This window comes from Schistocerca serialis, chromosome 7, assembly GCF_023864345.2.
Source record: "Schistocerca serialis cubense isolate TAMUIC-IGC-003099 chromosome 7, iqSchSeri2.2, whole genome shotgun sequence".
Lineage (NCBI taxonomy): Eukaryota > Metazoa > Arthropoda > Insecta > Orthoptera > Acrididae > Schistocerca > Schistocerca serialis.
Genome location: NC_064644.1, coordinates 274,627,568 through 274,654,367, shown reverse-complemented (window position 1 = coordinate 274,654,367; position 26,800 = coordinate 274,627,568). Strand labels below are relative to the sequence as shown.

General features: G+C 44.0%; 1 protein-coding gene across 3 annotated transcripts in view; it reads right to left on the bottom strand.

Annotated features, from left to right (window-relative positions):
• LOC126412649 (ras association domain-containing protein 10-like) overlaps positions 1–26,800 on the bottom strand; it is a 1,122,590-nt gene that overhangs the window by 8,405 nt on the left and 1,087,385 nt on the right. For all 3 annotated transcript variants that reach the window (XM_050082344.1, XM_050082343.1, XM_050082345.1), the window contains 3 exons: positions 23,381–23,667; positions 11,247–11,461; positions 1,527–2,103 (listed from right to left, as the gene is read on the bottom strand). In XM_050082344.1, the coding sequence (XP_049938301.1) occupies positions 1,527–2,103; positions 11,247–11,461; positions 23,381–23,633 (1,045 nt within the window). In that variant the 5' untranslated portion in view covers positions 23,634–23,667. The remainder of the gene's footprint in view (positions 1–1,526; positions 2,104–11,246; positions 11,462–23,380; positions 23,668–26,800) is intronic.

Below are 26,800 nucleotides of genomic sequence, written 5' to 3'. Positions count from 1 at the left end.
TTATGTTGTGCTCTGTGCAAAATTCGACCAGGCGGCTTCCTCTTTCATTTCTGTCCCCCAATCCATATTCACCTACTATGTTTCCTTCTCTCCCTTTTCCTACACTCGAATTCCAGTCACCCATGACTATTAAATTTTCGTCTCCCTTCACTATCTGAATAATTTCTTTTATTTCATCATACATTTCTTCAATTTCTTCGTCATCTGCAGAGCTAGTTGGCATATAAACTTGTACTACTGTAGTAGGTGTGGGCTTCGTATCTATCTTGGCCACAATAATGGTTCACTATGCTGTTTGTAGTAGCTGACCCGCATTCCTATTTTCCTATTCATTATTAAACCTACTCCTGCATTACCCCTATTTGATTTTGTGTTTATAACCCTGTAGTCACCTGACCAGAAGTCTTGTTCCTCCTGCCACCGAACTTCACTAATCCCCACTATATCTAACTTCAACCTACCCATTTCCCTTTTTAAATTTTCTAACCTACCTGCCCGATTAAGGGATCTGACATTCCACGCTCCGATTCGTAGAACGCCAGTTTTCTTTCTCCTGATAACGACATCCTCTTGAGTAGTCCCCGCCCGGAGATCCGAATGGGGGACTATTTTACCTCCGGAATATTTTACCCAAGAGGACGCCATCATCACGTAATCATACAGTAAAGCTGCATGCCCTCGGGAAAAATTACGGCTGTAGTTTCCCCTTGCTTTCAGCCGTTGACAGTACCAGCACAGCAAGGCCGTTTTGGTTATTGTTACAAGGCCAGATCAGTCAATCATCCAGACTGTTGCCCTTGCAACTACTGAAAAGGCTGCTGCCCCTCTTCAGGAACCACACGTTTGTCTGGCCTCTCAACAGATACCCCTCCGTTGTGGTTGCACCTACGGTACGGCTATCTGTATCGCTGAGGCACGCAAGCCATGGGATGCCATTGGTTACACGTCTCGGTCACCTCTTGTTCGCATTGACGGCACTTTGAACAGTGGACGTTACATTTCAGATGTGTTACTACCCGTGGCTGTACCCTTCATTCGATCCCTGCAAAACCCTACATTTCAGCAGGATAATGCACGACCGCGTGCAGGTCCTGTATGGGCCTTAAAATGTTCGACCGGTGCTCTGGCCAGCACATTCTCCAGATCTCTCACGATTTGAAAATGTCTGGTCAATGGTGGCCGTGCAATTGGCTCGTCACAATACGCCAGTCACTACTCTTGATGAACTGTGGTGTCGTGTTGAAGCTGCATGGGCAGCTGTACCTGTACACGCCATCCAAGCTCTGTTTGACTCAATGCCCAAGCGTATCAAGGCCGTTATCACGGTCAGAGGTGGTTGTTCTGGGTACTGATTTCTCAGGATCTATGCACCCAAATTGCGTGAAAATGTAATCACATGTCAGTTGTAGTATAATATATCTGTCCAATGAATACCCGTTTATCATCTGCATTTCTTCTTGGTGTAGCAATTTTAATGGCCAGTAGTGTGGATTGGCCACAATGTGGGTGTGATACAATGTACTGACCATCCGAGCTGACGGCGTCGTCCGAGAGATCGGCGTCGTGGTCGTGATCGTGGTCCACAGGCACGCGAGGATGCGTGACAGGCGGCGAGTCGGCAGTCCCCGAGCTGGTGGCGGCAGGCGACGTGTCGCTGACGACGCCGCTGTCCTCCGCCCCCGCCGCCCCCATCGCCGGCGGCGCTTCGCTGCCAGTGCCGTCGGCGCGCGCAGAGTCCGCGGCTCCGGGCCCGAGGTACGCCTCCAGCAGGTAGTTGGAGCCGAGCCGCTTGAGGCGGCGGCGGTGCGTGCGCAGCTCCAGCGAGCTGATCTGCCTGTCGCGCTCGCCCAGGCGCGCCAGCTGCTCCGCGATGGTCTCCCCCTGCTCCAAGACCAGCCGGAGCAGCCGCCGCACCGTGGCAGTGTTGCCGTCCTCGTCCTCTTTCTGCTGGCGCTCCACGCCACGCGGGTGCTGTTCCTGGTGGCGGTGGTGGTGATGGTGGTGGTGGCTGCGGGGTCGGCTGCGGTGCTGGTGGTGCGATCGTCGACGGCTGCTGTTCGCTGCCTGCTGCACGTCGTCCGCATGTCTCAGGATCAGCCGCACCTAACAATGGTAGCTTAGTCATTACCAGAGAAATAAAAACTTTGACGACACGCTTTTCTAATTTATTTTACACGTCTAGTTCCGTAGGACCAAATTGAGGACCAAATCTCCAAGGTCATGGAACGTGTCAGTACATGAAATTACAACACGAAACTAATAATAGATAAAATAAAATTTTTACGAACCCAAAAAAAAGACAAGTCTTAAGTCTAAGCAAACGCGTATAACATATGAATCAGCTTCATTTTTCAAGCAAGCCCTCTACAGAATAGAAGGAGTGATCCGTGAGGAAAGTCTTCAGTTTCGATTTGAAAGCGCGTGGATTACTGCTAAGATTTTTGAATTCTTGTGGTAGCTGAATGAAAATGGATGCAGCAGTATACTGAAACATTTCTGCATATGAGTCAAAGAAGTGCGATCCAAATGCAGATTGGATTTCTGCCTAGTATTGCTGAGTGAAAGCTGCTTATTCTTGGGAATATTTTAATTATTCGTGTGGCAAGGCCCCCATTCGGGCAGACCGTTCCCGGGTGCCGGTCCTTCAATTTGACGCCACTTCGGCGACCTGCAGTGGATGAGGATGATAGGATGATGATGAGGACAGCACAACATCCAGTCCCTGGACGAAGAAAATTCCTCGACCCAGCCGGGAATCGTACCCGGGCCCAGAGGATTGACAATCCGTCACATTGACCATTCAGCTACCGAGGGCAGACGTTTGGGAATAAGCTGATATTGTTAACAAGAAACGACAGTGAAGAATACATATAATTTTGAGAGGCCATCGTCAGAATACCCAGACTAGTGAACAGAGGTCGACAAGTGGTTCGCGTACTTACACCACTTATTGCTATGCTATTCTGCGACAGACCTTACCTGTCCACTCTGGTATAATTCAACTCATGCCAAACAGGAGGATGTAGCTCTCAACGAAACGTACATGCAGAATTATAACAAGTTGCTTGAAATCCACTGCAGTCGAATGGCTTTACCACCTCTCAGGAATAGCCCCACCACCTGTTCGGAGAGAGATAGCTGCGAACAAGGAAAGAAAGGCAGTGGAACAGGAAATTACCCATTCTCTGGATGGACATGAACCGCATCCGCAACGACTGAGGTCAAGGATCAGTTTCCTTAAGATATCAAAGGAACTTAGAACCACTGCTGAAAAAGCTAAGTTACAACTATGGAGGGCTACGACCTACCTACCCCCTGGTTGGAAAAGAGTTGTTGAAGCTTTACCTCCAGGCCATGACGGAGAATGGACAACTTGGAAGTCCCTGAACAGAGTGAGATCCGGAGTTGGAAGATCAAAACTTGGCAAGATGGGGATACAATGATCCAAATGATTTTCGGTGTGACTGTGGGGAAGAACAGACAGTTCGGCATGTGCTTTGGTGTCGATTGTGCCCAGTCTCATGTACAGAGGATGATCTTCAACAAGCAACAGAAAATGCTCTGGAAGTGGCCAAGTTTTGGTCAAAAGTCATTTAAACATAACTGTGTAAAACGTATGTTTCTGACACGAGTACAATAATAATGATGATGATAATAATAATAACAAACACTTATGCCCGAACTGCCCGTTTCCGAGCCAAAAATATCCTTTGAGAATGGAAAGAGTTACCCCAAAATATAATACCAAGCGACGTAAGCGAATGAAAAGAAGCAAAGTAGGCTGCTTTCAGAGTCGAACGATCACTTACTTCAGATACCGTCCGAATAGGAAAAATGGCAACTTTGTCTTTTAACAAGATCCTGAACGTTTACTAATTATCTGAACACTTAGAAAGTTGAACTGTTCATTATCACTAATCATATGCCCATTCTGTGAAATTAAAACTTCGGGTTTTGTTGAATTGTGTATTAGAAACTGTAAAAACTGAGTCTTAGGGCATGACCGGCACTATTTGAAACAGAACCAATGTTGCACACCATATCCTTTACTACCAGGCTAGTGCCATCAGCAAACAGTAATATTTCAGAATTACCTGTAATACTAGAAGGCCGGCCGCGGTGGCCGTGCGTTTCTAGGCGCTTCAGTCTGGAACAGCGCGACTGCTAAGGTCGCAGGTTCCTGCCTCGGGCATGGATGTGTGTGATGTCCTTAGGTTAGTTAGGTTTAAGTAGTTCTAAGTCTATGGGAGTGATGATCGCGGATGTTAAGTCCCATAGTCCTCAGAGCCATTTGAACCATTTGAATGCTAGAAGGCATGTCATTAGATAAATAAGGAACAGGAGTCCCCAGCACTGATCCCTGGGGCATTCCCACATTTGACCTTGCCCCACTCAGACCCCTCATCACACCCATCTCAACACTGTGAATAATGACCTTTTGCTGCCTCTTGTAAAAGTAAGAGGTGAACCAATTGTGAACTACTCCAACTTCTGGAGCAATATTAAGTGACCAACACAATCAAACGCATTAGTTATATAGAAAAAAAGATGCCTAGCGTTCGAAACCTTTTCTTGAATCCATCCAGTACCTCACAGAGAAAAGAGAATATAGCATTTTCAGTTGTCAAGTCACTTCCAAAGCCGCGCAGTGCATTTGATATCGAATTATGTGGTACAGAATGAGCAATTACCCTTACAGACAGAGCCTTTTCAATAACTTTAGCAAACACTGATGGCCGGCTGGAGTGGCCGAGCGGTTCTAGGCGCTACAGTCTGGAACCGCGCGGCCGCTACGGTCGCAGGTTCGAATCCTGCCTCGGGCATGGATGTGTGTGATGTCCTTAGGTTAGTTAGGTTTAAGCAGTTCTAGGGGACTGATGACCTCCGAAGTTAAGTCCCATAGTGCTCAGAGCCATTGGAACCAAACACTGATGGCATAGAAATAAGTCTGAAATGCTTTTAGTGCATACAACAGCATTCTTTCATTTCCATAGAGCGAATATCAGTGACTGAAGTCGTATATGCTAAAGAGTAACGGCTTGGTCATTTCCTGAACTGACCAAATGACCATGCAGAGAGAACTGAAATGTTAAAAGACTTCACCAACAACGGAAGACAGAGCTAACCGTGCGGGCTGCTGTCTGTCGATCGGATGCTCCCTAGCAGCTGTTTTAGTGACCTCAAGCATGCATCGACCTGGAAGACGGGGTGGGGTCGGAGATATAGGGCGGGGGCCTTCTCTCGCGGAACTGATAGACTCGGCCGCCTCATGCGGTCGCGATCAAGTTTTCTTCTTTGTGTCGCCGAGGTGGTAGTGATATATTTAGGTTATAATGCGACTAGCACGATATCACGACACTATGGGCAATGTAGTGAACTTGTCTACCGTTCAGTATCGTCCTTACTACCTACGGTCAGCTGTTTGTTCAATTCTCCAGTCATGTTTATCACCTTTCGGCGTTGTCTGTTCATGTCCTCTGTCCTAAGAGTTTATTCAGTAGAGACAGTTATACTTTGACAGTACAGTACACGGCAGATAGCGTAAGTGATTTTGAGTTGTTCTGCCTGCTGTCACATTATTTGTTAACTCATTTTGAAATGGGAATGTTTAACCACAGGTTCTACGAGCACTAGATTAGATTTGTCGCCGGTGGCTCGCAACTCATATGCAATTGTCTGTATGCTTTTGCAGGGAGAGAAAAAGGCTTGTGTGTTCCTGGTCTATTTTGTGTCGTGCTTTCAGCAATCGGCCATAGCTCGGTGGAGAGTGGTTCCACTGTAAAGTGCGAGCAGGGATTAGATACGTATGTGTTGCGTGCGCGTTGGTAACCCAACGGTTACAATTCTTCCTACGGTCGGTACCCACAAGCTGTGTCAGAGAGGCTCTGTAGTAAGTAACAATGGGATATGTGTTCCTCGTTTGTTGCGGTCGCGCGTTTGGGACTATTCTATAGCTCCACTGCGAGTGACTCCACTGTGACGTGCGATAAGTAACGAGGTACACATGTGCCGTGTGCTTTTGCTAGTTCAACCCCTTGAAACGTAGGGAAGTCCAGCTTTGACTGTCTGGTGTGTTATATTAGCTTAAGACTGTGGCTACTATTTGAGATCTAGTTGATTCTGTCCTTAGTGATGAGTAGTGTTTTCTGACGGGAAAATAGTTTCCTTGTTTCCGAGAGGATGACCGGAAAGTATCGCGTATGTGTACTGCGCGCAATACCAGTAACTAAACTGAGACTGGAAGTACCATTGTTCGTTATACGTCTAATTCGTGGCGTGACCTGTGAATACGTTGTTTGTGACAGCTGCGTCTGACACAGTATCATATTTATCTGGTTGTATTTTAGTTCGCTATGATGTTTTTGTTCCTTCCTTGTTTAATGGTGTTACCGTCACATTTCCTTATATTGGTTTCCTGTCTTTCCGTTGCAATTTGGGGATGACTTTTCTATGATGTGCGATCTCAAAACTGCTGTTGTGCACTGAGTGCTTTTAAAATGCGAGGGCCTTGTGGCGTTGTGTGATCATGTTTTATGGTTGTCCATGTACTCGGTTTATCTTATGTGTGTCTCCATAGTTATTTAGCTCACCTCCTGTAGTACGAAAGAACCAACGGAATGTGTTTGTTGTCGCCGTTGACTACCTCTCTGTGGCGGTCTTTCGCAAAGCCCTACACCAACACTTATTCTCACTTGGTAGTGACTGAGTAGCCTGAGGCGCGCTATTATAGCACGTGTGATTCTAAGTTATGGCCAGTGCTTGTTTAGCTTTAGAAGGGTTACGTCACCGCCTTGAAGTGAAGTCCTAGTTTAAGTTACGGCTAGTGCTTGTAAGAGCAGTCACAAGGGCTACTGACATAATCTTAAGTGGCGCCAAGCTAATTAAGGCACTAATTGCGATTTTACTACTTTGAGTAACCTTGGGTGAAGCTTAGAGCGGCCGCTGTTTGCTTGTTATATGTACTAATATAGATTACTAAGTGAGCACGTAGAGTAAAGTTAGCTGTATTACTGTTTGATGGTGAATGCTCATTTGCATTCACTCTGTGTTTTTTTATGTTCACAATTTACCGTAACCAGATTTTTATTACTGCATTTCCAGTTTAAATTTATGGCAATGTACAATAGTAAATGTCAAGAAGTCTGAACTTGATGTTTTTCGATTAAATTTCATGGCAATTCTTAAGTAATGTTTTGCACTTTGGCTCCTTTCTTTAATGTCATCGATGAGTGGTGATTTTTCTTGTAGTGTGACAGTCACTTATCCAGTTCTCGGTGACAGGGCTTTCCCTGTGTCTTGCTCCTTCGGCAGCTGATGTGGTGCCACCCATGCCGAGTTGGTACTCTCCATATGGGTCCTTCCTTGCTTTCGGTACCTGGTCGCTGAAGGGACATCTGGCGTTTTAATGGGTGCCGCATCCAGCAAATGATGCAGTTTTAGAAGCCGACCTCCTGTGGATCTAGTCGCAGTTCATCATGTAAGAAGTTTTCTACTTCATATGCTCACAGTCTCGGATTTTCGGCTTGGAAAGTAATTTCGATAGTTTTCTTCCTAAAGGAGTTCGCCATGTCACTGTAATGAGCTTGTAATAAGCGTCTCGCGCTTGCGTGAAGTAAACAAACTGGCGTACGCCACTAGACCGGCGGGACGGCAAGCACGCGTCCTCGCCGGTCCGTCGCTGACGGCCAACTGCTTAGTAGGCAGTTGTGTTAACTCACCACTGCATCACCCGGACAGTGTTGATCGAAACTGCGCAAACTATCTCAGCACGCTTCTCGGCCGACCCACACTCCCATCTAGTGCCACCTATCTGTAGTCCCTGTCCGTGTCGTCCATGCACGCTACTCAGAGATTCCTGTAGGAGGTCGGACGTATTTCTGCATCTGCAGTGGAGAAGGTGGTTTCGTTTCCCTTCGAGGCGAATCAATTATATGAATGTGTGGTGTCTGTTCTTTTGGATGCGTCCAAAAGGACATACATTACACATTCATATAATTTCCATATGTCTTTCTTGCATTCACAGCGCCAGATTTACACCTGGTGGTCAAAATTGGAACTAATCTTTGTCCGGTCTAGGGCGCTGCAGTCATGGGCTCTGCGGCTGGTCCCGGCGGAGGTTCGAGTCCTCCCTCGCCCATGGGTGTGTGTGTTTGTCCTTAGGATAATTTAGGTTAAGTAGTGTGTAAGCTTAGGGACTGATGACCTTAGCAGTTACGTCCCATAAGATTTCACACACACACACACACACACACACACACACACAAATCTTTTCAGCATAAATTGGTTCCACATTAACGAATATTTACGAAGTTTTGCTGCCATAGGATAATTACCACCGACACTGGACCTCTGTGAGTAGGTGCACTTTAATTATAACCACTTAGTACTAATTTATGTACGTTGACAATTAAGAATATCAGCACGTAGGCGGTCCAGTGTGCCACACCACAATATCAGTACTGGATCTAGAGCTAAAGAGTTTGACGAACACTGACCTAGGGTAAGGGGACTGTAGAATACACATAGAAGAGCACGCTTGCAATTTACCATCTGATGTTACGGAAATGAAGCTAAAGGCATTGTTATTCTTTGCTGCTTCCTGAGGAGTGGAAAACCTGCTTCTGCATTTAATGTGTCCTTCGTATCGATGGAACATTAATGTGTGAAATTCATTCCAATGAAAATAAAAATAAATAAATAAACAAAAAATAAATAAACAACATTAAAGAATCAGAAATAGCAGAAAGAAACCGTTTTAAAAACAAAATACTAAATTTGGAAGGCTTTCAAAGCAGAATAAATAAAAAATCGGGCACAACATGGACAGAAGAAAGGAAGAGACTTCATGGGGAGAAAATGAGGGAATACTGGAAAAATAGGAAACAACAAAAAAGGAGGAAGAGGAACTGAAGTTGTTAACATGATCCTAGTTGGTCAATACGACTGTAAAAAAAAAAAAAAAAAAAAGTCACATCACCGCCAGCAAGAAAGACGCACCAAATCACACAAACAAAAATAGATATAGAAAAATTAACAAACCAGCAAGAACAAATAACACAAATAGAAACTTTAATAGAGGAAGGAGACCTTGAAAAAGCAACAGACGAAATAGAAGACCTCCTAAAAAATTCTGTGATACAAACAAACTCAAAAACAAGGACGGCAAAAAGATGGTTCGATGCTGAATGCTACAGCAAAAGAAACACTGTTCTAAGAACGCTCCACGGATTAAGAAACCAGCACAACGAGGAAACATACAAACTATATGCAGAAGAGAGGAGAATCTACAAAAAAAACTAATAGAAGGGAAGAAAAAAGAATACATAGAAAGAGAGGCAAAAAGAGAGGCGGTTGAAGCAGAGAAAGACCCATACATAACAGCAAGACCAAGGAAAGTGGCTCATCCACCAAATATAGACATGAAGGAATGGGAAGACCACTTCAGTAAGATACTGAACAAACGAGGAATCAAAACACCCCCAAAGAAAGAGAAACAACATCAGACTAAGGAAAAAGACAATGTACGGCAACCTCTAAATGAAGAAGATGTAAAGAAGTAATAAAAGAACTGAAGAACAAGAAAGCAGCAGAATCCAATAATATATACGATGAACATATAAAAGATGCGAAAGAGGCCCTTCAACACCTATGGATGAAACTATTTAACAAATGCCTGGAACTTGGAAGGATTCCGACACGATGGAGACACTCGACAATAAAAGTTCTCTACAAAGGTAGAGGAGACCCAACGGGCTCAAACAAGTACGGAGGCATAGCCCTCGAAAGTACTCAGTTCAAGATGTTTTCAAAGATAACTACACAAAAAATCAAAGCCTCTGTGGACAGTCATCTCCCAGAACGACAAATGGGTTTCAGATCTGGAAGATCAACATTTACGGTAGTGAGTCTTCGTCTAAACAACATCGACGAAGCGCTACAAAAGAAACAAATGTTCTACACAGTGTTCATAGACTTTACCAAAGCCTTTGACCTACTGGAAAGAGACCTCATAGTCCGAAAACTGGAAAACACAATGGGAGAAGATAGCGCATGGGCAAGAACAATCAAGAGAATCCTCGAATACAACTTAATCACAATATCAGACAACCTCTCTTTTTCGAACCTCATTCTGCAATCGAACGGCGTCTTACAGGGTGACCCAATGAGCCCTTTGCTGTACATTCTTGCCACTGAAGAAGTACTCCGAATTGGAGAAAATGAAGAAGTGTATATGTATATGCATACGCTGACAACAAAGCCGTAGATTCAACAGATATACAGAAGCTGCAGAAAATCATTGAGAAAATGGACAAATGGTTGAGTGAACACAAACTACACATAAATATAACAAAGACAGAAATTGTGATTTTCAGAAAAGGAGGCAAAACACTCAAGAATGCGGAAATCAACATCAGAGGACAAAAAATAAAAACCTCATCAGACTTTAAATACCTAGGGGTGACACTGCAACCAACAGCCAAATGTTTCGCAAAACATACAACAGAACGTGCAGCCCAAGCAATAATAGCAATACAGGACATCAAAAACATCCGTCTACTCAGTCTAGAAACAGCCATGGAATTATTCAATGCAAAAATCTTGCCAATCCTGGCCCATGGGATGGAGGTTATATGGGACCTCCTGACAGAAAAAAATCTAGAAACAATAGAAAAGGTGAAATCGACTTATCTAAAAAGAGCACTACGTCTCTCAAAGACAACAAGATCTAGACTAGTGTACCTGCTAGCGAGAGAGACATTCCTAACCGAAGACATAAAACTTCGATATATGATGCCACACACCAGGGCTTCCAGAAAGCAACTGAAGATCATGGAGGACAAACGAGAAAAAGTATGGCCGGAGTTCTATGGCACCGAAGCAATGACTAGCTGCTCATGGACAGCACCAAACTTCGAGCTGCGACATGTCGTAACTAGACTTTCTATTCACTGCTTCCAGCATCTAATTTGTAAGAACAAAACTTATCATGACTCAACCACAACATGTGTATGTTAACTGTGTCTCGAAGCCTGTGAACGATATTACATAGAACTATGCAGTAAAAGAGTGAAATCGATAAATGAATATGCAAAAATGTAAAATGTAAATGTAAAAGTTAAGCAAAGTAATTGTATATAGCTATTTGGCTGCAATTTTATTAAATAAATTAATGTGTGAAATTGACAAAAACGTCATCTACAGATAGCTAACAAGACTGGAAGCAGTTTATTTCTGTTCCTACCCACCTGCCCCTGCGCGTCGCCCCAGGCGCTCCACAGCTTGAGCAGGCGCGAGCTGCCGTCGAGTCGGCGCTCCACGCGGCCCCAGCGCTCCGCGATGACGTAGTCCCTGGGGCTGGCGCCCAGCGCCTCCACCACGTCATCGCAGGTGGTGCGCCGGCCGACGCCCGCCACCCACACCACGCGGGGACCCAGCCACACCGGCAGCCTCGCATCCGCACCTGTGCCACAGAGGTTGCTACTTGTGTCCACATATCTGTCGTCGTTCGTTTCAAACTGGCTAATTAGCTGGAATATGATTACATGAGCCAGCAAACTGAAAACCTTAAAAGCGAAATAAAATTGCTGTAAGTTTAACTGTCGGTTCGGCAATTGACAGATGATTTCATTGTCTTTCGACAAATGACTAACAGCTGGTAGTGAGTTGTTGCATCACAGAACAAGTAGCTGCGTCAGTGCGAAGACTGCCACCTAGTTGTTAAATCGCACCTCATTGGAACAGTGATACGTTTTTTTGAGTATTGGAGTAAGGCACCATAGAGGCATTTATGACGTTGCTCTCGATAATGTAAGGAAGATGTGAGAAAGATGAGGACACGCCCATAGGATCTGACGATCTAGAAAAAGCACTCGACAAAGTGACATTATGCAAGACGTTCAATTTTTTGAAAAAATTAAAATAAGCTATAGGGAAAGACGGCGGGTAATACAAAATTTGTACAAGAATCAAGAGCGAACAACAAGATTGGAAGACCGAGAACAAACTCCTCAGATTAGTAATGGTGTAAGACAGGGATGCAGTCTTTCGTCCCTACTGTTAAATCGGTATATCGAAGAAGGAGTGACGGAAATAGAGAAAGGTTCAAGAGTGGAATTAACATTCAGCTGAAAGGATATTGATACTACTATATAAAGACAAGTCGCTCTTTAACATTGTTACTAAAAATTTCGAAAAGCTGTTCACCGATTTACTTCACATGTGTAAATGATACCCTAGTAAACATTTGGACAGCCATAGACTATTTATTTTTTAACATATATAATTTGTAAGCATACACATATCGTGACCGATTTACTTCAAATTTTTACTTGAAACTAGTAATCATTCAGACGGACATAGCCTACATCTTTTTTAAATATACGTGTTATATAAATGTACATATCTGTTCTATACTTCTATATACACTCAAATCATGAAAAGTTCTTAACCGATTCCCTTCAAATCTTCTACACGTTTCCTAAGCATTTATACAGAAATACACTGAAATGTTTTATATAGCAATATATAGGTTTTCTGTTAAAAACGACTACGAGAAACAAAGTGTTATACAGTGCACTGAGACTGCGCGCTTTTGTATTCTATCTAGTAGTCAGTTTTGACTTCGATAGCAGAGAATTCAAACCATTGGAATAAACGTCTCCAATACGCGGCTCGCGAGCCGCCTGCGGCCCAAAGCAAGTATCAGTGCGATCCAAGAAGTGAGCATCCATGACATGATCAGATTTGTAATTGAATATTTTCAAATTGAAACTCCCGCCACACGACGGTATTCTCTCTTTGGTCCATCTCGTTCTTTTTTTCAGCGATTATTGTTAGTGTTAAGTGTATTATGTGCGGCTCAAAACTACACGTCTTCCTCCAATGTAGCCGAAGTTAAGCTAAAATCGGCCACCCATATATATATACATACATATATATATATATATATATATATATATATATATATATATATATAACAATAATACTGTATACAATAATATTGTATACATAACAATGTGCTGTTCTTCCTTGCAGTTTTAACAGAAAACAGGGAAGTTGTGTTTATCGCTAACTTTATAATCCCACCCACTCACTGACTAGAGCTATGCCAAATACTTTCATTGAAGCTACTATCCTCACAGATCCTAGAACTACACAGATATGTCTGTCATACTTGGCATACAATGATCCAAACCGATTTAACCCATTTATTTTAAGCGACTTCAATTTCAAGTCAAGGTCTAGTTTGCAGCAACAATAAACGATTCTCAATATCAGTGAAAGAGAGGGAAAGGCAATGGACAGAGAAGGGGGGCGGGAGACAGAGAGGGGGAAAGAGGACATGGAAGAGAGAGAGGAAAAGGAAGAGGAGGAGGAGATTGGAGAGAGAGAGAGAGAGAGAGAGAGAGAGAGAGAGAGTTGGGAGGAAATGGACAGGATGAGATTGAGCAGGTGATGGACAGAGAGGTAGAGGGGGAGGATATGAAGAAAGGGGGAGAAGGAGACGAACAAAGAGAGAGAGGAGGAGGCGATTAGCACGTATATCCAATTCCAATGCAAAGTTAACAGTTGTGAGGCACCACCGCGTTCGCTAGTCAATGATAAAATTCGCTGATAATATTGCTGTCCTTAGCGAAGTCTAAAAGAATTACTGGATCTGTTGAATGGAATGAACTGTCTAATGAGTATAGAATACGGATTGCGAGTAGACCGGAAAAGGACAAAGGGAATGCGGCGTAGCAGAAATGAGAACAATGACAAAATTAAAATCAAAATTGGTGATAACGGACAAAGTTAAGGACTCTACAGCCTTACAAGCAAAACAACCCATGCAGCACGAAGTACGGAGGGATACAAAGAAGACTAATACAGGCATTGACAACGTTCCTGGCCAACAGAGGTGTACTGCTATCAAACTTAGAACTTAATTTGGGAAAGAAAGTTATGGGAATGTACGGCTGGAGCACAACACTGTATGGTAGTGAATCATGGGCAGGGGGAAAACTGGTACAGAAGAGAGGAGAAGTGATTGAGATGTAGTGCTACAGAAGAATGTTGAAAATTATGTGGACTCATGACATAAGGAGTAAGGAGGTTCTCCGCAGAATCGTCAAAGGAAGCAATACACTGAAAATATTTGCATCTGTGTCGATACGCCGCAAGCTACCTGACGGTGTGGCAGAGAGTACTTTTGCTACCACTAACTGATCCCCCCCTTCCCTGTCCCATTCGCTTTAATTTCTCGAATTTTCTCGTTGTGATCAGTTCGCGAGACGTACTTGGGAAAAAGTAATGTAGTTCCCGACCCGTCCCAGAAAGTGATCTCTCGAAATTTTAATAGTATAACTACCCGTGATGCACAATTCCTACCTTGTAGCGTCTGCTATTGGTCTTTGTTGAGCATCTCTGTAACGCTCTCGCGTCGACTAAACGATCCCGCGAGGAAACGCCCCGCTGTTCGTTAGACCTTCTCGATCCGCTCTATCACAAAAGCTGGCAAGGGTCCCAATAATCAGTCGGAAAAGTGCCTTGTAAGTCATTTCTTTAGTAGATGAATTACATTGCCTGAAGATTATTCCTATGAATCTCAGTCTGGCATCAAGCTTTTCCTGGTATTTATTTTATTTGGTTACTCTACTTAAGGCCGCTCCGGATATACAGGGTGTTTCAAAAATGACCGCTATATTTGAAACGGCAATAAAAACTAAACGAGCAGCGATAGAAATACACCGTTTGTTGCAATATGCTTGGGACAACAGTACATTTTCAGGCGGACAAACTTTCGAAATTACAGTAGTTACAATTTTCAACAACAGATGGCGCTGCAAGTGATAAAGATATAGAAGACAACGCAGTCTGTGGGTGCGCCATTCTGTACGTCGTCTTTCTGCTGTAAGCGTGTGCTGTTCACAACGTGCAAGTGTGCTGTAGACAACATGATTTATTCCTTAGAACAGAGGATTTTTCTGGTGTTGGAATTCCACCGCCTAGAACACAGTGTTGTTGCAACAAGACGAAGTTTTCAACGGAGATTTAATGTAACCAAAGGACCGAAAAGCGATACAATAAATGATCTGTTTGAAAATTTTCAACGAACTGGGAACGTGACGGATGAACGTGCTGGAAAGGTAGGGCGACCGCGTACGGCAACCACAGAGGGCAACGCGCAGCTAGTGCAGCAGGTGATCCAACAGCGGCCTCGGGTTTCCGTTCGCCGTGTTGCAGCTGCGGTCCAAATGACGCCAACGTCCACGTATCGTCTCATGCGCCAGAGTTTACACCTCTATCCATACAAAATTCAAACGCGGCAACCCCTCAGCGCCGCTACCATTGCTGCACGAGAGACATTCGCTAACGATATACTGCACAAGATTGATGACGGCGATATGCATGTGGGCAGCATTTGGTTTACTGACGAAGCGTATTTTTACCTGGACGGCTTCGTCAATAAGCAGAACTGGCGCATATGGGGAACCGAAAAGCCCCATGTTGCAGTCCCATCGTCCCTGCATCCTCAAAAAGTACTGGTCTGGGCCGCCATTTCTTCCAAAGGAATCATTGGCCCATTTTTCAGATCCGAAACGATTACTGCATCACGCTATCTGGACATTCTTCGTGAATTTGTGGCGGTACAAACTGCCTTAGACGACACTGCGAACACCTCGTGGTTTATGCAAGATGGTGCCCGGCCACATCGCACGGCCGACGTCTTTAATTTCCTGAATGAATATTTCGATGATCGTGTGATTGCTTTGGGCTATCCGAAACATACAGGAGGCGGCGTGGATTGGCCTCCCTATTCGCCAGACATGAACCCCTGTGACTTCTTTCTGTGGGGACACTTGAAAGACCAGGTGTACCGCCAGAATCCAGAAACAATTGAACAGCTGAAGCAGTACATCTCATCTGCATGTGAAGCCATTTCGCCAGACACGTTGTCAAAGGTTTCGGGTAATTTCATTCAGAGACTACGCCATATTATTGCTACGCATGGTGGATATGTGGAAAATATCGTACTATAGAGTTTCCCAGACCGCAGCGCCATCTGTTGTTGAAAATTGTAACTACTGCAATTTCGAAAGTTTGTCTGCCTGAAAATGTACTGTTGTCCCAAGCATATTGCAACAAACGGTGTATTTCTATCGCTGCTCGTTTAGTTTTTATTGCCGTTTCAAATATACCGGTCATTTTTGAAACACCCTGTATATTCATAGATATTTTAACAGCGTATATTGCTTCCAGCAATTTTCATCAACAGTGTAGTTGTGCAGTGGTGGACTTCTTTTCTTATGTATGGGACATTTGTTTACGTTCAGTGTCATCTGCTAGTCTCTGCACAATTATCAACCCTATGTACATCCTTCTGCAAATCGTTAGAATATTCTGGCTTTATACTTTCTTATAGACAACCGTATTGTCTGTCAACAGCGTTAAAGAGCTTCCGACGCATTCTACCAGATCATTTATATTATCGTACGTTGTAAATAGCAAGGATCCTCCCACACGTCCTTGAGGTACTCCGAGATTACCTTTACATCTGTCGATTTCGTTCCGTTAAGAACGAAGTGTTGGATTCTGTCTGCAAAGAAGTCTTGAATCCAGTCACAAATTTGGTACGATGCTCCATAAGCCCGTGTTTTTATTATTTTTATTTAATAAACAGCAATGTGGGACAGGGTCAAATGCCTTCCTGAAGTCGAGAAACACAGCATCAACCTGAGCACCTACATTAACAGCTTCTGTCAGTATGAATACATACGATGGTCATAATTTTGCTTTACCTCAATACATGCTAGAAGCCCTTCCACATATTCTTTTGCGCCATGAAAGTGTGCCTACTGTCTCATGTGTCACGAATAGAAGACAGATCACTTCGTGAGTAAAAGTACCGTAAAACAAGGGGAATAATTAGGGAATAGTCATATCAGTTTTGCATTTACGTAAATATCTAACCGGTATGAACAGCTTTCACATGTTATTTGACTGCTAAATTGAGGGATTGTGGCGTCGATGTCTGTGGATTTTTCAGGTCAAGATGATGGATTTGTGGACAGAAATGTTACAGGAAACCTGGGTGCACTACTATCAGCTTGAAACGAAAGGATGAGCAGGGAAAGGAACCGTAGCTCTTCATCAAAATTAAAAAACCAGCTTTCAACCATCGGCAGGATAAGTTTGCTCGCTCTCATTATGGTTGAAAAAGAGGTAACCTTACACAGAACGCCGAACTCACTCACCAGACCTCGTTCCGGGCAACTATCGTGTGGCGTAAAGTAACACATAGAAGTGATGAAGAGGCATAAACTGCGGTGCACGCGTGGCTGCATTCGCAACCAAAAGAATTCTTCATACGCCGTACCCATGCACTTCCGAAGCAGTGCAAAACATGCATTTCACATCATGGGGACTACGCTGAAAAACGATGTGGCAGTAAGTTTTCTTTATTACATCATTTACCAAATAATAATTAAGGTTTCCATCTGTAACATTAAAACATGTCAAAAGAATCACGAAATAGTTTTATGAACCTGTATCCCAATTTAAATTCGTTAAACAGGTGAACGTGAACCCCACCGACAAAAATTTGGACGCTGTTCAGGGATATTTCGATGTATTTTGGTATGAAGGACCAATGTTCTGTGGTGGCTTATTACAAAATAATTGCACATTGTTTGGTTTCTAAACTCATGTACCTTGAACGATGGCGGAACTGAAGGGTTCCGTCGACTTTCACGTTATCGATATTTGAGATGCAAATTATATAGAGTGACATGTAGATCGAATGAATTTTATTCGAAAATAGTGTATTCATTTATTTTAATAAAGATTATCCGATATTGAGTGCCAATACATGAAGTAATTGTAGTTCCTTGATTTCTTGAGAATTATGTTTGGCTGGGCTGGCAATTTCAATTTTTAGCGATCAGTGTCATCAGACCGCGGAAACGGATCAGTGTGCTAATAACGTAGTAACCTATCTACCGTTTCCTCGTCTTGATCTCAGTCAACCTTAGTTTCTGGTAGCTGTTTCATGTTCCTGTGATAATTTGTTAATGAAAAGGATGTTCTTAAACATGTTCCTGTTGTACTACTGCTCTCGTTTTATATGAGGATTCATAATAAACAAAATGACCTTATGGTAACTTTGACTTTCATTACGTACTAGTCTCATCTGGTCACGAAATTAAATTACAGTGTCACTATTCCACGGCCCTTTTGAGGTATGTAGGGCCACAATTTAGCGTTTATAAAAAAGCTCTGCACAACAAATGATAATATTTACAGTCTTCGTTGGGCATCTACATACCGATTCAGATTAATTACCTAAAGGCGTAGGCGTAGTACAAGCTTAACCAGGTGTCTCCAAAAAAGGTAGTGCATAGTTCTGTAAATATTCTCCATAGGACACGACGAGCCTTAATGTCTGTGTAGCATTCATGAGCTGTTGACTGAGGATGTCCACTACGACAATGTCTTCAATGTTTTGTATCTAATTTATTTTAGTCATCAGTCTTCTGACTGGTTTGATGGAGTCCGTCATGAACTCCTCTCCTATGCCAATGTCTTCATCTCTGAGAACCACTTTCCCCCAACGTCCTCATCTATTTATTAGATGTATTCCAATCTCTGTCTTCTCCTGCAATTTGTACCTCCACTGGACCTTATGGTAGCAAGGAAGTTATAGGACACACGTCGTATCACCATCTCCCCTTTGATTGTCACTGTTTTCCACGTGTTCGTCTGCTCACTAGTTCTGTGTAGAATCTCGTTTCTGATTTTATCAGTCCACCTAATTTTCAACACTCTGCTATATTATCACATCTCAAACGCTTTGATACTCTTCTCTTCCGTTTTCCCCGCATTTCATGTTTGACTTTTAGACAATACTGTTGTCCAAAAGTACCTTCTCAGATATCTATTCCGCAGTTTGATGCTAGTGGATTTCTTCTGACCAGGAATGCCCTCCTTGTCTTGACTAGTATACTTGTTATCTTATTTCCTTCGTCCGTCATGTGTTATTTTGCTTCCAAAGCTACAGAACTCCTTCACTTAGCCTACTTCGTAGTCCTCAATTATTATGTTAAAATGATCACTAATTTAATTTCTGCTACGGTTATTACTTTTATTATTTTCTGTTTACGCTCAGTCCATTCAGCACGTCCTGCAATTCTTCCTCTGATTCGCTGAGGACAACACTGTGGAAGTTCGTGCAACCGCAGACATATCACTATCCACTCCCCAGCCGTTAAATACGGCCGTCACATCAGCCATGGTTTGACCAATGACAATGCGATTTCACTCATGTCTTTTTTTTAATTTCAGTAATTACTTCTTCGACGCATAGATTAAACATTTGGGACGAAAGGGGTGCAGTCTTTCGTCCTTACTGTTCAATCTGTACATCAAAAAATTAAGACAGAAATAAAAGAAAGATTCAATAGTGCGATTAAAATTCAAGGTGAAAGGACATCAACGATAAGATTCGCTGATGACATTCCTATCCTTTGTGAAAGTGAAGAACTGTTGAATAAAATGAGTCTGTTGAGTACAGAATGTAGATTGAGAGTAAACCGAAAAAAGACGAAATTAATAAGAAGTAGCACAAATGAAAGCATCGAGAAGCTTAACATCAGGATTGGGGATCACAAAGTAGATGAAGTTAATGAATTCTGGTACCTAGGCAGCAAATAACCCATGACGGACAGGGAAATGAGGACATAAAAAACAGACTAGCATCGCAAAAACGGCATTCACGGCCAAAAGCAGTCTGCTAATATCAAACATAAGCCTCAACTTGAAGAAGAAACTTCTTAGAATGTACGTTTAGAGCACAGCAGTGTATAGTAGTGAAACATGGGCTGTGGAAAACCGTAACAGAAGAGAATCGAAGCATTTGAGATATGGTGCTACAGAAGAATGTTGAAAATTAGGTAGACTGATAAGGTAACGAATAAGAAGATTCTTCGCAGAATCGGCGTGGAAAGGAACGTATGAAAAACACTGAGAAGAAGAAGGGACAGGATGATAGATCTGTCAAGACGTCATAGAATAACTTCTGTGGTACTAGAGGGATCTGTAGAGAGTAAAAACTGTAGAGGAAGAGAAAGATTGTAATACATCTAGCAAATAATCATGCACGTAGGTTGCAAGTGCGACTCTGAGACAGAAAGATTGGCACGGGAGAGAAATTCGCTGCGCACCGCATCAAACCATACATTCAGAAGACTGATGACTCGGGAAAGAAACCAGCACTTCGGTCTTACTGTTCTGTTATGCTTTAACGACGTAAAGAAAATGGTTTCCGTTTTAAAGAACGGAATGTATTGTTTGATCTGACGATATTACTGTTTATGTTCGTAAGCATTAACATTTTTATAGATTGTATTATATTTTAACTGAAGATGACGTCCTCATCTCTAAGCCCCGCATCTAACTTACGATCTTGTTAAGAATTTTATCTGACTGTCCCTAATATTAATATTTTATCAAGGTATGTGGTCAGTTCTTAGCGTTATTTGTAAAATATTCATAAACCTATGAACACTGGTACAACATGTTTTCGAAAATGATCAGTTGCCCGTTTATCCGCAGGCGCATCCCCGTTACTAATAACGAGGCGCATTCCCAAAGTAAGGTCCGATCGGTGTCGAAATGGAAACCACAATGGAAATCCGATAAAGCTTTGCTTGGGTGTGTTGGACAGTGTCTCTAGTATGCCCGTTGATCGAGTCACGTCTGTCTTTTCAGTTCTGAGCATACAGTCAGCTCGTAAAGATGACTAAAAAACTGTCTTTCGCCAAGTATGAGTGCCCGTGAGAGATTTAGCTTGATCTGATGCAGCCTACACAACGTAACCGTCACGCATTTCCTTCTTCGTGACAGTTTTGGCCGCACTCAGCAGGGGCAATGAGGACGTCCCTGCAGCTTTTTCGATGGGAAGTGTTTGATCGCCCTCCATACAGCCCAGACTTTGCTCCCTCTAATTTTCATCTCTGCTGACATGAACCGCTGGCTATGAAGTCAACGCTTTGGAACAGACAACGAACTGCAGACCAGGAAAGAGAATCGGCGAAAAGTGCAGGAGGCTGCCTTCTATAACGAGGGTATTGGAAAGTTGGTACAACGCCACGACAAGTGTCTCAGACGGAGCGGCGACTATGTAGAGACGTTGCTGGAAGGTGTGGCTAACTACGAGGGTTGTCCAGAATGTAAGTTCGGATCGGTCGCGAAATGGAAACCACAGTGAAAACCAAAAACGTTTTATTTACAACAGTTAGGTACACCTTCCATCTACTTCTCTATGTAGTCGCCTCTCCAACTTTAAGTTTTGTCGTAGTGTTGTATCAGCTTTCCAATATCCTCATTTTAGAAAGCAGCCACCTGTTCTTTCGGCCAGTTATTTGCACTGGTCTGCAGCTCGTTGTCCGTGAAAAAATTTGTCTTTATAGCCAGCGGTTCTTGTGAGCAGAGATGAGACACAGGGGAAGCCAATTATGGACCGTCTTGTGGGTGATCAAACACTTCTCATCGGAAACGCTGCAGGAGCGTCTTCATTGCCCCTGCAGTGTGCGGCCGAGAATTTGCGTGAAGAATGTACTGCTCGACAGTTGTGTTATATGGGCTGCATGACACAGGCGAAATCTCTAAGAAGGCCCTCATACTTGGCAGGAGACGCTATTCCCTACGCATTTTTACGTGCTCACTGTACACTCAAAGCTGAAAAGAGCGACGCGACACGATCGACGGGCATACCAGAGACACTGCCCAACACATCTGTGGAAAGATTTTCCGGATTTTCCCAGTGATTTCCATTTCGCGACCGATCGGAACTTACTTTCTGGACAACCCTCATATTTTAAATAAAACACTTTTGATTTTCACTGTGGTTTCCATTTCTACATCTACATCTACATCAATACTCAGCAAGCCACCTGACGGTGTGTGGCGGAGGGTACCTTGAGTACCTCTATCGGTTCTCCCTTCTATTCCAGTCTCGTATGGTTCGTGGAAAGAAGGATTGTCGGTATGCGTCTGTGTGGGCTCTGATCTCTCTGATTTTATCCTCATGGTCTCTTCGCGAGATATACGTAGGAGGGAGCAATTTACTACTTGACTCTTCGGTGAAGGTATGTTCTCGAAACTTCAACAAAAGCCCGTACCGAGCTACTGAGCGTCTCTCCTGCAGAGTCTTTCACTGGAGTTTATCTATCGTCTCCGTAACGCTTTCGCGAATACTAAAGGAACCCGTAACGAAGCGCTCTGCTCTCCGTTGGATCTTCGCTATCTCTTCTATCAACCCTATCTGGTACGGATCCCACACTGCTGAGCAGTATTCAAGCAGTGGGCGAACAAGCGCACTGTAACCTACTTCCTTTGTTTTCGGATTGCATTTCCTTAGGATTCTTCCAATGAATCTCAGTCTGACATCTGCTTTACCAACGATTAACTTTATATGATCATTCCATTTTAAATCACTCCTAATGCGTACTCCCAGATAATTTATGGAATTAACTGCTTCCAGTTGCTGACCTGCTATTTCGTAGCTAAATGATAAGGGATCTATCTTTCTATGTATTCGCAGCACATTACACTTGTCTACATTGAGATTCAATTGCCATTCCTTGCACCATGCGTCAATTCGCTGCAGATCCTCCTGCATTTCAGTACGATTTTCCATTGTTACAACCTCTCGATATACCACAGCATAATCCGCAAAAAGCCTCAGTGAACTTCCGATGTCATCCACAAGGTCATTTATGTATATTGTGAATAGCAACGGTCCTACGACACTCCCCAGCGGAACACCTGAAATCGCTCTTACTTCGGAAGACTTCTCTCCATTGAGAATGACATGCTGTGTTCTGTTATCTAGGAACTCTTCAATCCAATCACACAATTGGTGTGATAGTCCATATGCTCTTACTTTGTTCATTAAACGACCGTGGGGAACTGTATAGAACGCCTTGCGGAAGTCAAGAAACACGGCATGTACCTGGGAACCCGTGTCTATGGTCCTCTGAGCCTCGTGGACGAATAGCGCGAGCTGGATTTCACACCACCGTCTTTTACGAAACCCATGCTGATTCCTACAGAGTAGATTTCTAGTCTCCAGAAAAGTAATTATACTCGAACATAATACGTGTTCCAAAATTCTACAACTGATCGACGTTAGAGATCTAGGTCTATAGTTCTGCACATCTGTTCGACGTCCCTTCTTGAAAACGGGGCTGACCTGTGCCCTTTTCCAATCCTTTGGAACGCTACGCTCTTCTAGAGATCTATCGGGCCTTAGTTTCGAAATACGCCTCGTGTTTCGGATAGTCGCTGTTTTACAGTAACACGTTGTCGATGGGAGGACAGAAGACAGAGTGAGACTCACAGTCATCTGCACCAGGCATGCGGACGGTGATGGGTGCTGAGGTGGTGCTGGACGCCGACGGCGCGTCCGAAGACTCGCTGGGCGGGCCAGTCTTCCTGGCAGGGGCAGCGGCAGGAGCGGCGCTGCACGGCGCTGCGGGAGGCTGCATCGGCTGCTGGTGCGGGGGGTGGCGGCGGCGAGCGGCCTGGTGCTGGTGCTGCAGGCCCTGGCCCGGCTGGTGGTGCGCCGGCTGCTGTTGCTGCCATTTCAACATGGCCGCGGCGGCGTCCCCCGCGCGGCATGTGTCTCTGTAATGGCACCAGCAAGCTGTCTTAGCGCGACTGCCTTTCATAACAAACAACTACGTTACTATCAACACAAGGTCAGACCAAGCATTTTTGCAGCCAGCCTCTGCTTGGAAAGTGTACAGTGCGTATAACTAGAATACTTGCCAAACGAGAAGGTGGGATTGTGATTCTAGAGAGAGAGAGAGAGAGAGAGAGAGAGAGAGAGAGAGAGTCACTGAGGAAACCTATAGCCAGCATCTACCTCTGTTCTGCACCACACGCTCCCGCTGTTTTCTATCCTGGCAACCAGCGTACTCTACATGGGGAGTAATTAAGCCTAACGGCTAGAGTAGCGCCTGAGAGCTAGGCAACCCTTACTGGATCTTTCAGGCAGTGTTTGCCTCCCTGCAGGCGTTAGTGCTTCCGCAAGGTAGAATGGTGTCGGAAGTTTCAGACAGGTATATTTCTACATCTACATCTACATTTATACTCCGCAAGCCACCCAACGGTGTGTGGTGGAGGACACTTTACGTGCCACTGTCATTAACTCCCTTTCCTGTTCCAGTCGCGTATGGTTTGCGGGAAGAACGACTGTCTGAAAGCCTCCGTGCGCGCTCGAATCCGTCTAATTTTAAATTCGTGATCTCCTCGGGAGTTATAAGTAGGGGGAAGCAATATATTCGATACCTCATCCAGAAACACACCCTCTCGAAACTTGGACAGCAAGCTACACCGCGATGCAGATCGCCTCTCTTGCAGAGTCTGCCACTTGAATTTGCTAAACATCTCCGTAACGCTATCACGCTTACCAAATAACCCCGTGACGAAACGCGCCGCTCTTCTTTGGATCTTCTCTATCTCCTCTGTCAACTCGACCTGGTACGGATCCCACACTGATGAGCAATACTCAAGTATAGGTCGAACGAGTGTTTTGTAAGCCACCTCCTTTGTTGATGGACTACATTTTCTAAGGACTCTCCCAATGAATCTCAATCTGGCACCTGCCTTCCAAAAATTAATTTTTTATGATCATTCCACTTCAAATCGTTCCGCAAGCATACTCCCAGATATTTTACAGAAGTAACTGCTACCAGTGTTTGTTCTGCTATCATATAATCATACAATAAAGGATCCTTCTTTCTATGTATTCGCAATACATTACATTTATCTATGTTAAGGGTCAGTTGCCACTCTCTGCACCAAGTGCCTATCCGCTGTAGATCTTCCTGCATTTCACTGCAATTTTCTAATGCTACAACTTCTCTCTATACTACAGCATCATCCGCGAAAAGCCGCATGGAACTTCCGACACTATCTACTAGGTCATTTACATATGTTGTGAAAAGCAATGGTCCCATAACAATCCACTGTGGCATGCCAGAGGTTACTTTTACGTCTGTAGACGTCTCTCCATTGAGAACAACATGCTGTGTTCTGTTTGCTAAAAACTCTTCAATCCAGCCACACAGCTGGTCTGATATTCCGTAGGCTCTTACTTTGTTTATCAGGCGACAGTGCGGAACTGTATCGAACGCCTTCCGGAAGTAAAGAAAAGTGGCATCTACCTGGGAGCCTGTATCTATTATTTTATGGGTCTCATGAACAAATAAAGCGAGTTGGGTCTCACACGATCGCTTTTTCCGGAATCCATGTTAATTCCTACAGAGTAGATTCTGGGTTTCCAGAAATGACATGATACGCGAGCAAACGGGCTCAATGAAGGTGCCTCGACGACGCTCAGAGTGTTGACTAGCTAGGGTTTTCCACGCACATCTTAATGCTGCACCACCCCCTCCCCCCGCGTGACTAAGCCATAGGAGGGGGAGAAAAAGCTGGGATAAAGATGCATACGTATCCTCTACTGCCACGGATCAAGTTCAAATTTCGTCGAATGGCATTGAGCTATCCCTAGTGATTTCCACAAGTATAGGAGAGCAAAAATTGCTGTCGTGCTGCCCTCCAAAGTAGATAGGTCGCTTTCAACGCAGCTGCAGCCCCACAATGTCCTTAGAAAAGGGTTTAAGCGTCCAAGGGTGTCAGCAATTTTAACGGTTGTGGAGAACGTCACCCTGTTGGTCATCGCTTTGCGAACTATCGTTTTCGACCGTAAAAGGGGTCGTTCAATTGCCGCTCCTTAAGTCACCCTCTGAGAGCTTTTTGTGCCAATTGTGAGCGGCGGTGCGCACGGAATGTTTTCCTAGGCCGCTCATAAGAAAACCGCGTGATTTCCAAGTTAGGCGTCGTGGTTCTAACTGCCATCACAGAGGCGTCTAAAGAAGGGATAGAATGTGGATAAGAGAAAGTGTGACGACCTTCTCGTCGTCTGACACGTCCACGGTGGCGCTGGGTGAAACTGTCGTGAAGTTTGTTGCCAATGTGACATCACTGACCTACCCTCCCCGTCACATGAACTTCTGAGACGTGGCCTTCGCACGTGCCGACATCTTGCTCATTGAAGCGTTGGCAAGCCCGAGGGTGACGTCGCAGTGGGTGCCAAGTACGGGATTTCGAAAAACTGATCCTTTAATTCTGTTGTAGAGTGTAGTAATAAATGAATGTATTCCCATACTTAGGGAAAGCGTAGGGATCTACATCTACATGATTACTCTGCGATTTACATTTAAGTGCCTGGCAGAGTACTCTTCGAAACGCCTTCGGACTATTTCCCTACCGTTCCATTTTTGAACAGCGCATGGGAGAAATGGACACCTAAATCTTTCTCGCAAGAGCTTCCCTTATTTTATTACTATTATTATTCCTCCCTGTGTACGCTGGCGGCAATAAAATATTTTCACATTTAGAGGAGATAGTTACGGACTGAAATGTCGTGAAAAGATTTCGCCACAACGAGAAACGCCGTCGTTTTAACGATTGCCACCGCAACTCGTTCACCATATTCGAGACACTCCCTCCCCTATTTCGCGATAGTACAAAACGAAATGCTCTTCATTGGACTTTTTAGATGTCTTCTGTCAATCTATCTGGTAAGCGAGCAGCACTCTTGCGGAGGACAGACGAGTGTCTTCAGTAGAGCTGTTGCATCCTCTAAGTGTTCTAAAAATAAAACGCAGTTTGTATTCTCAACAATATTAGTTATGTGAGCTGTCCAGTTTAAGTTGTTCGTAATTGAAATTCCTAAGTATTTCGTTGAACT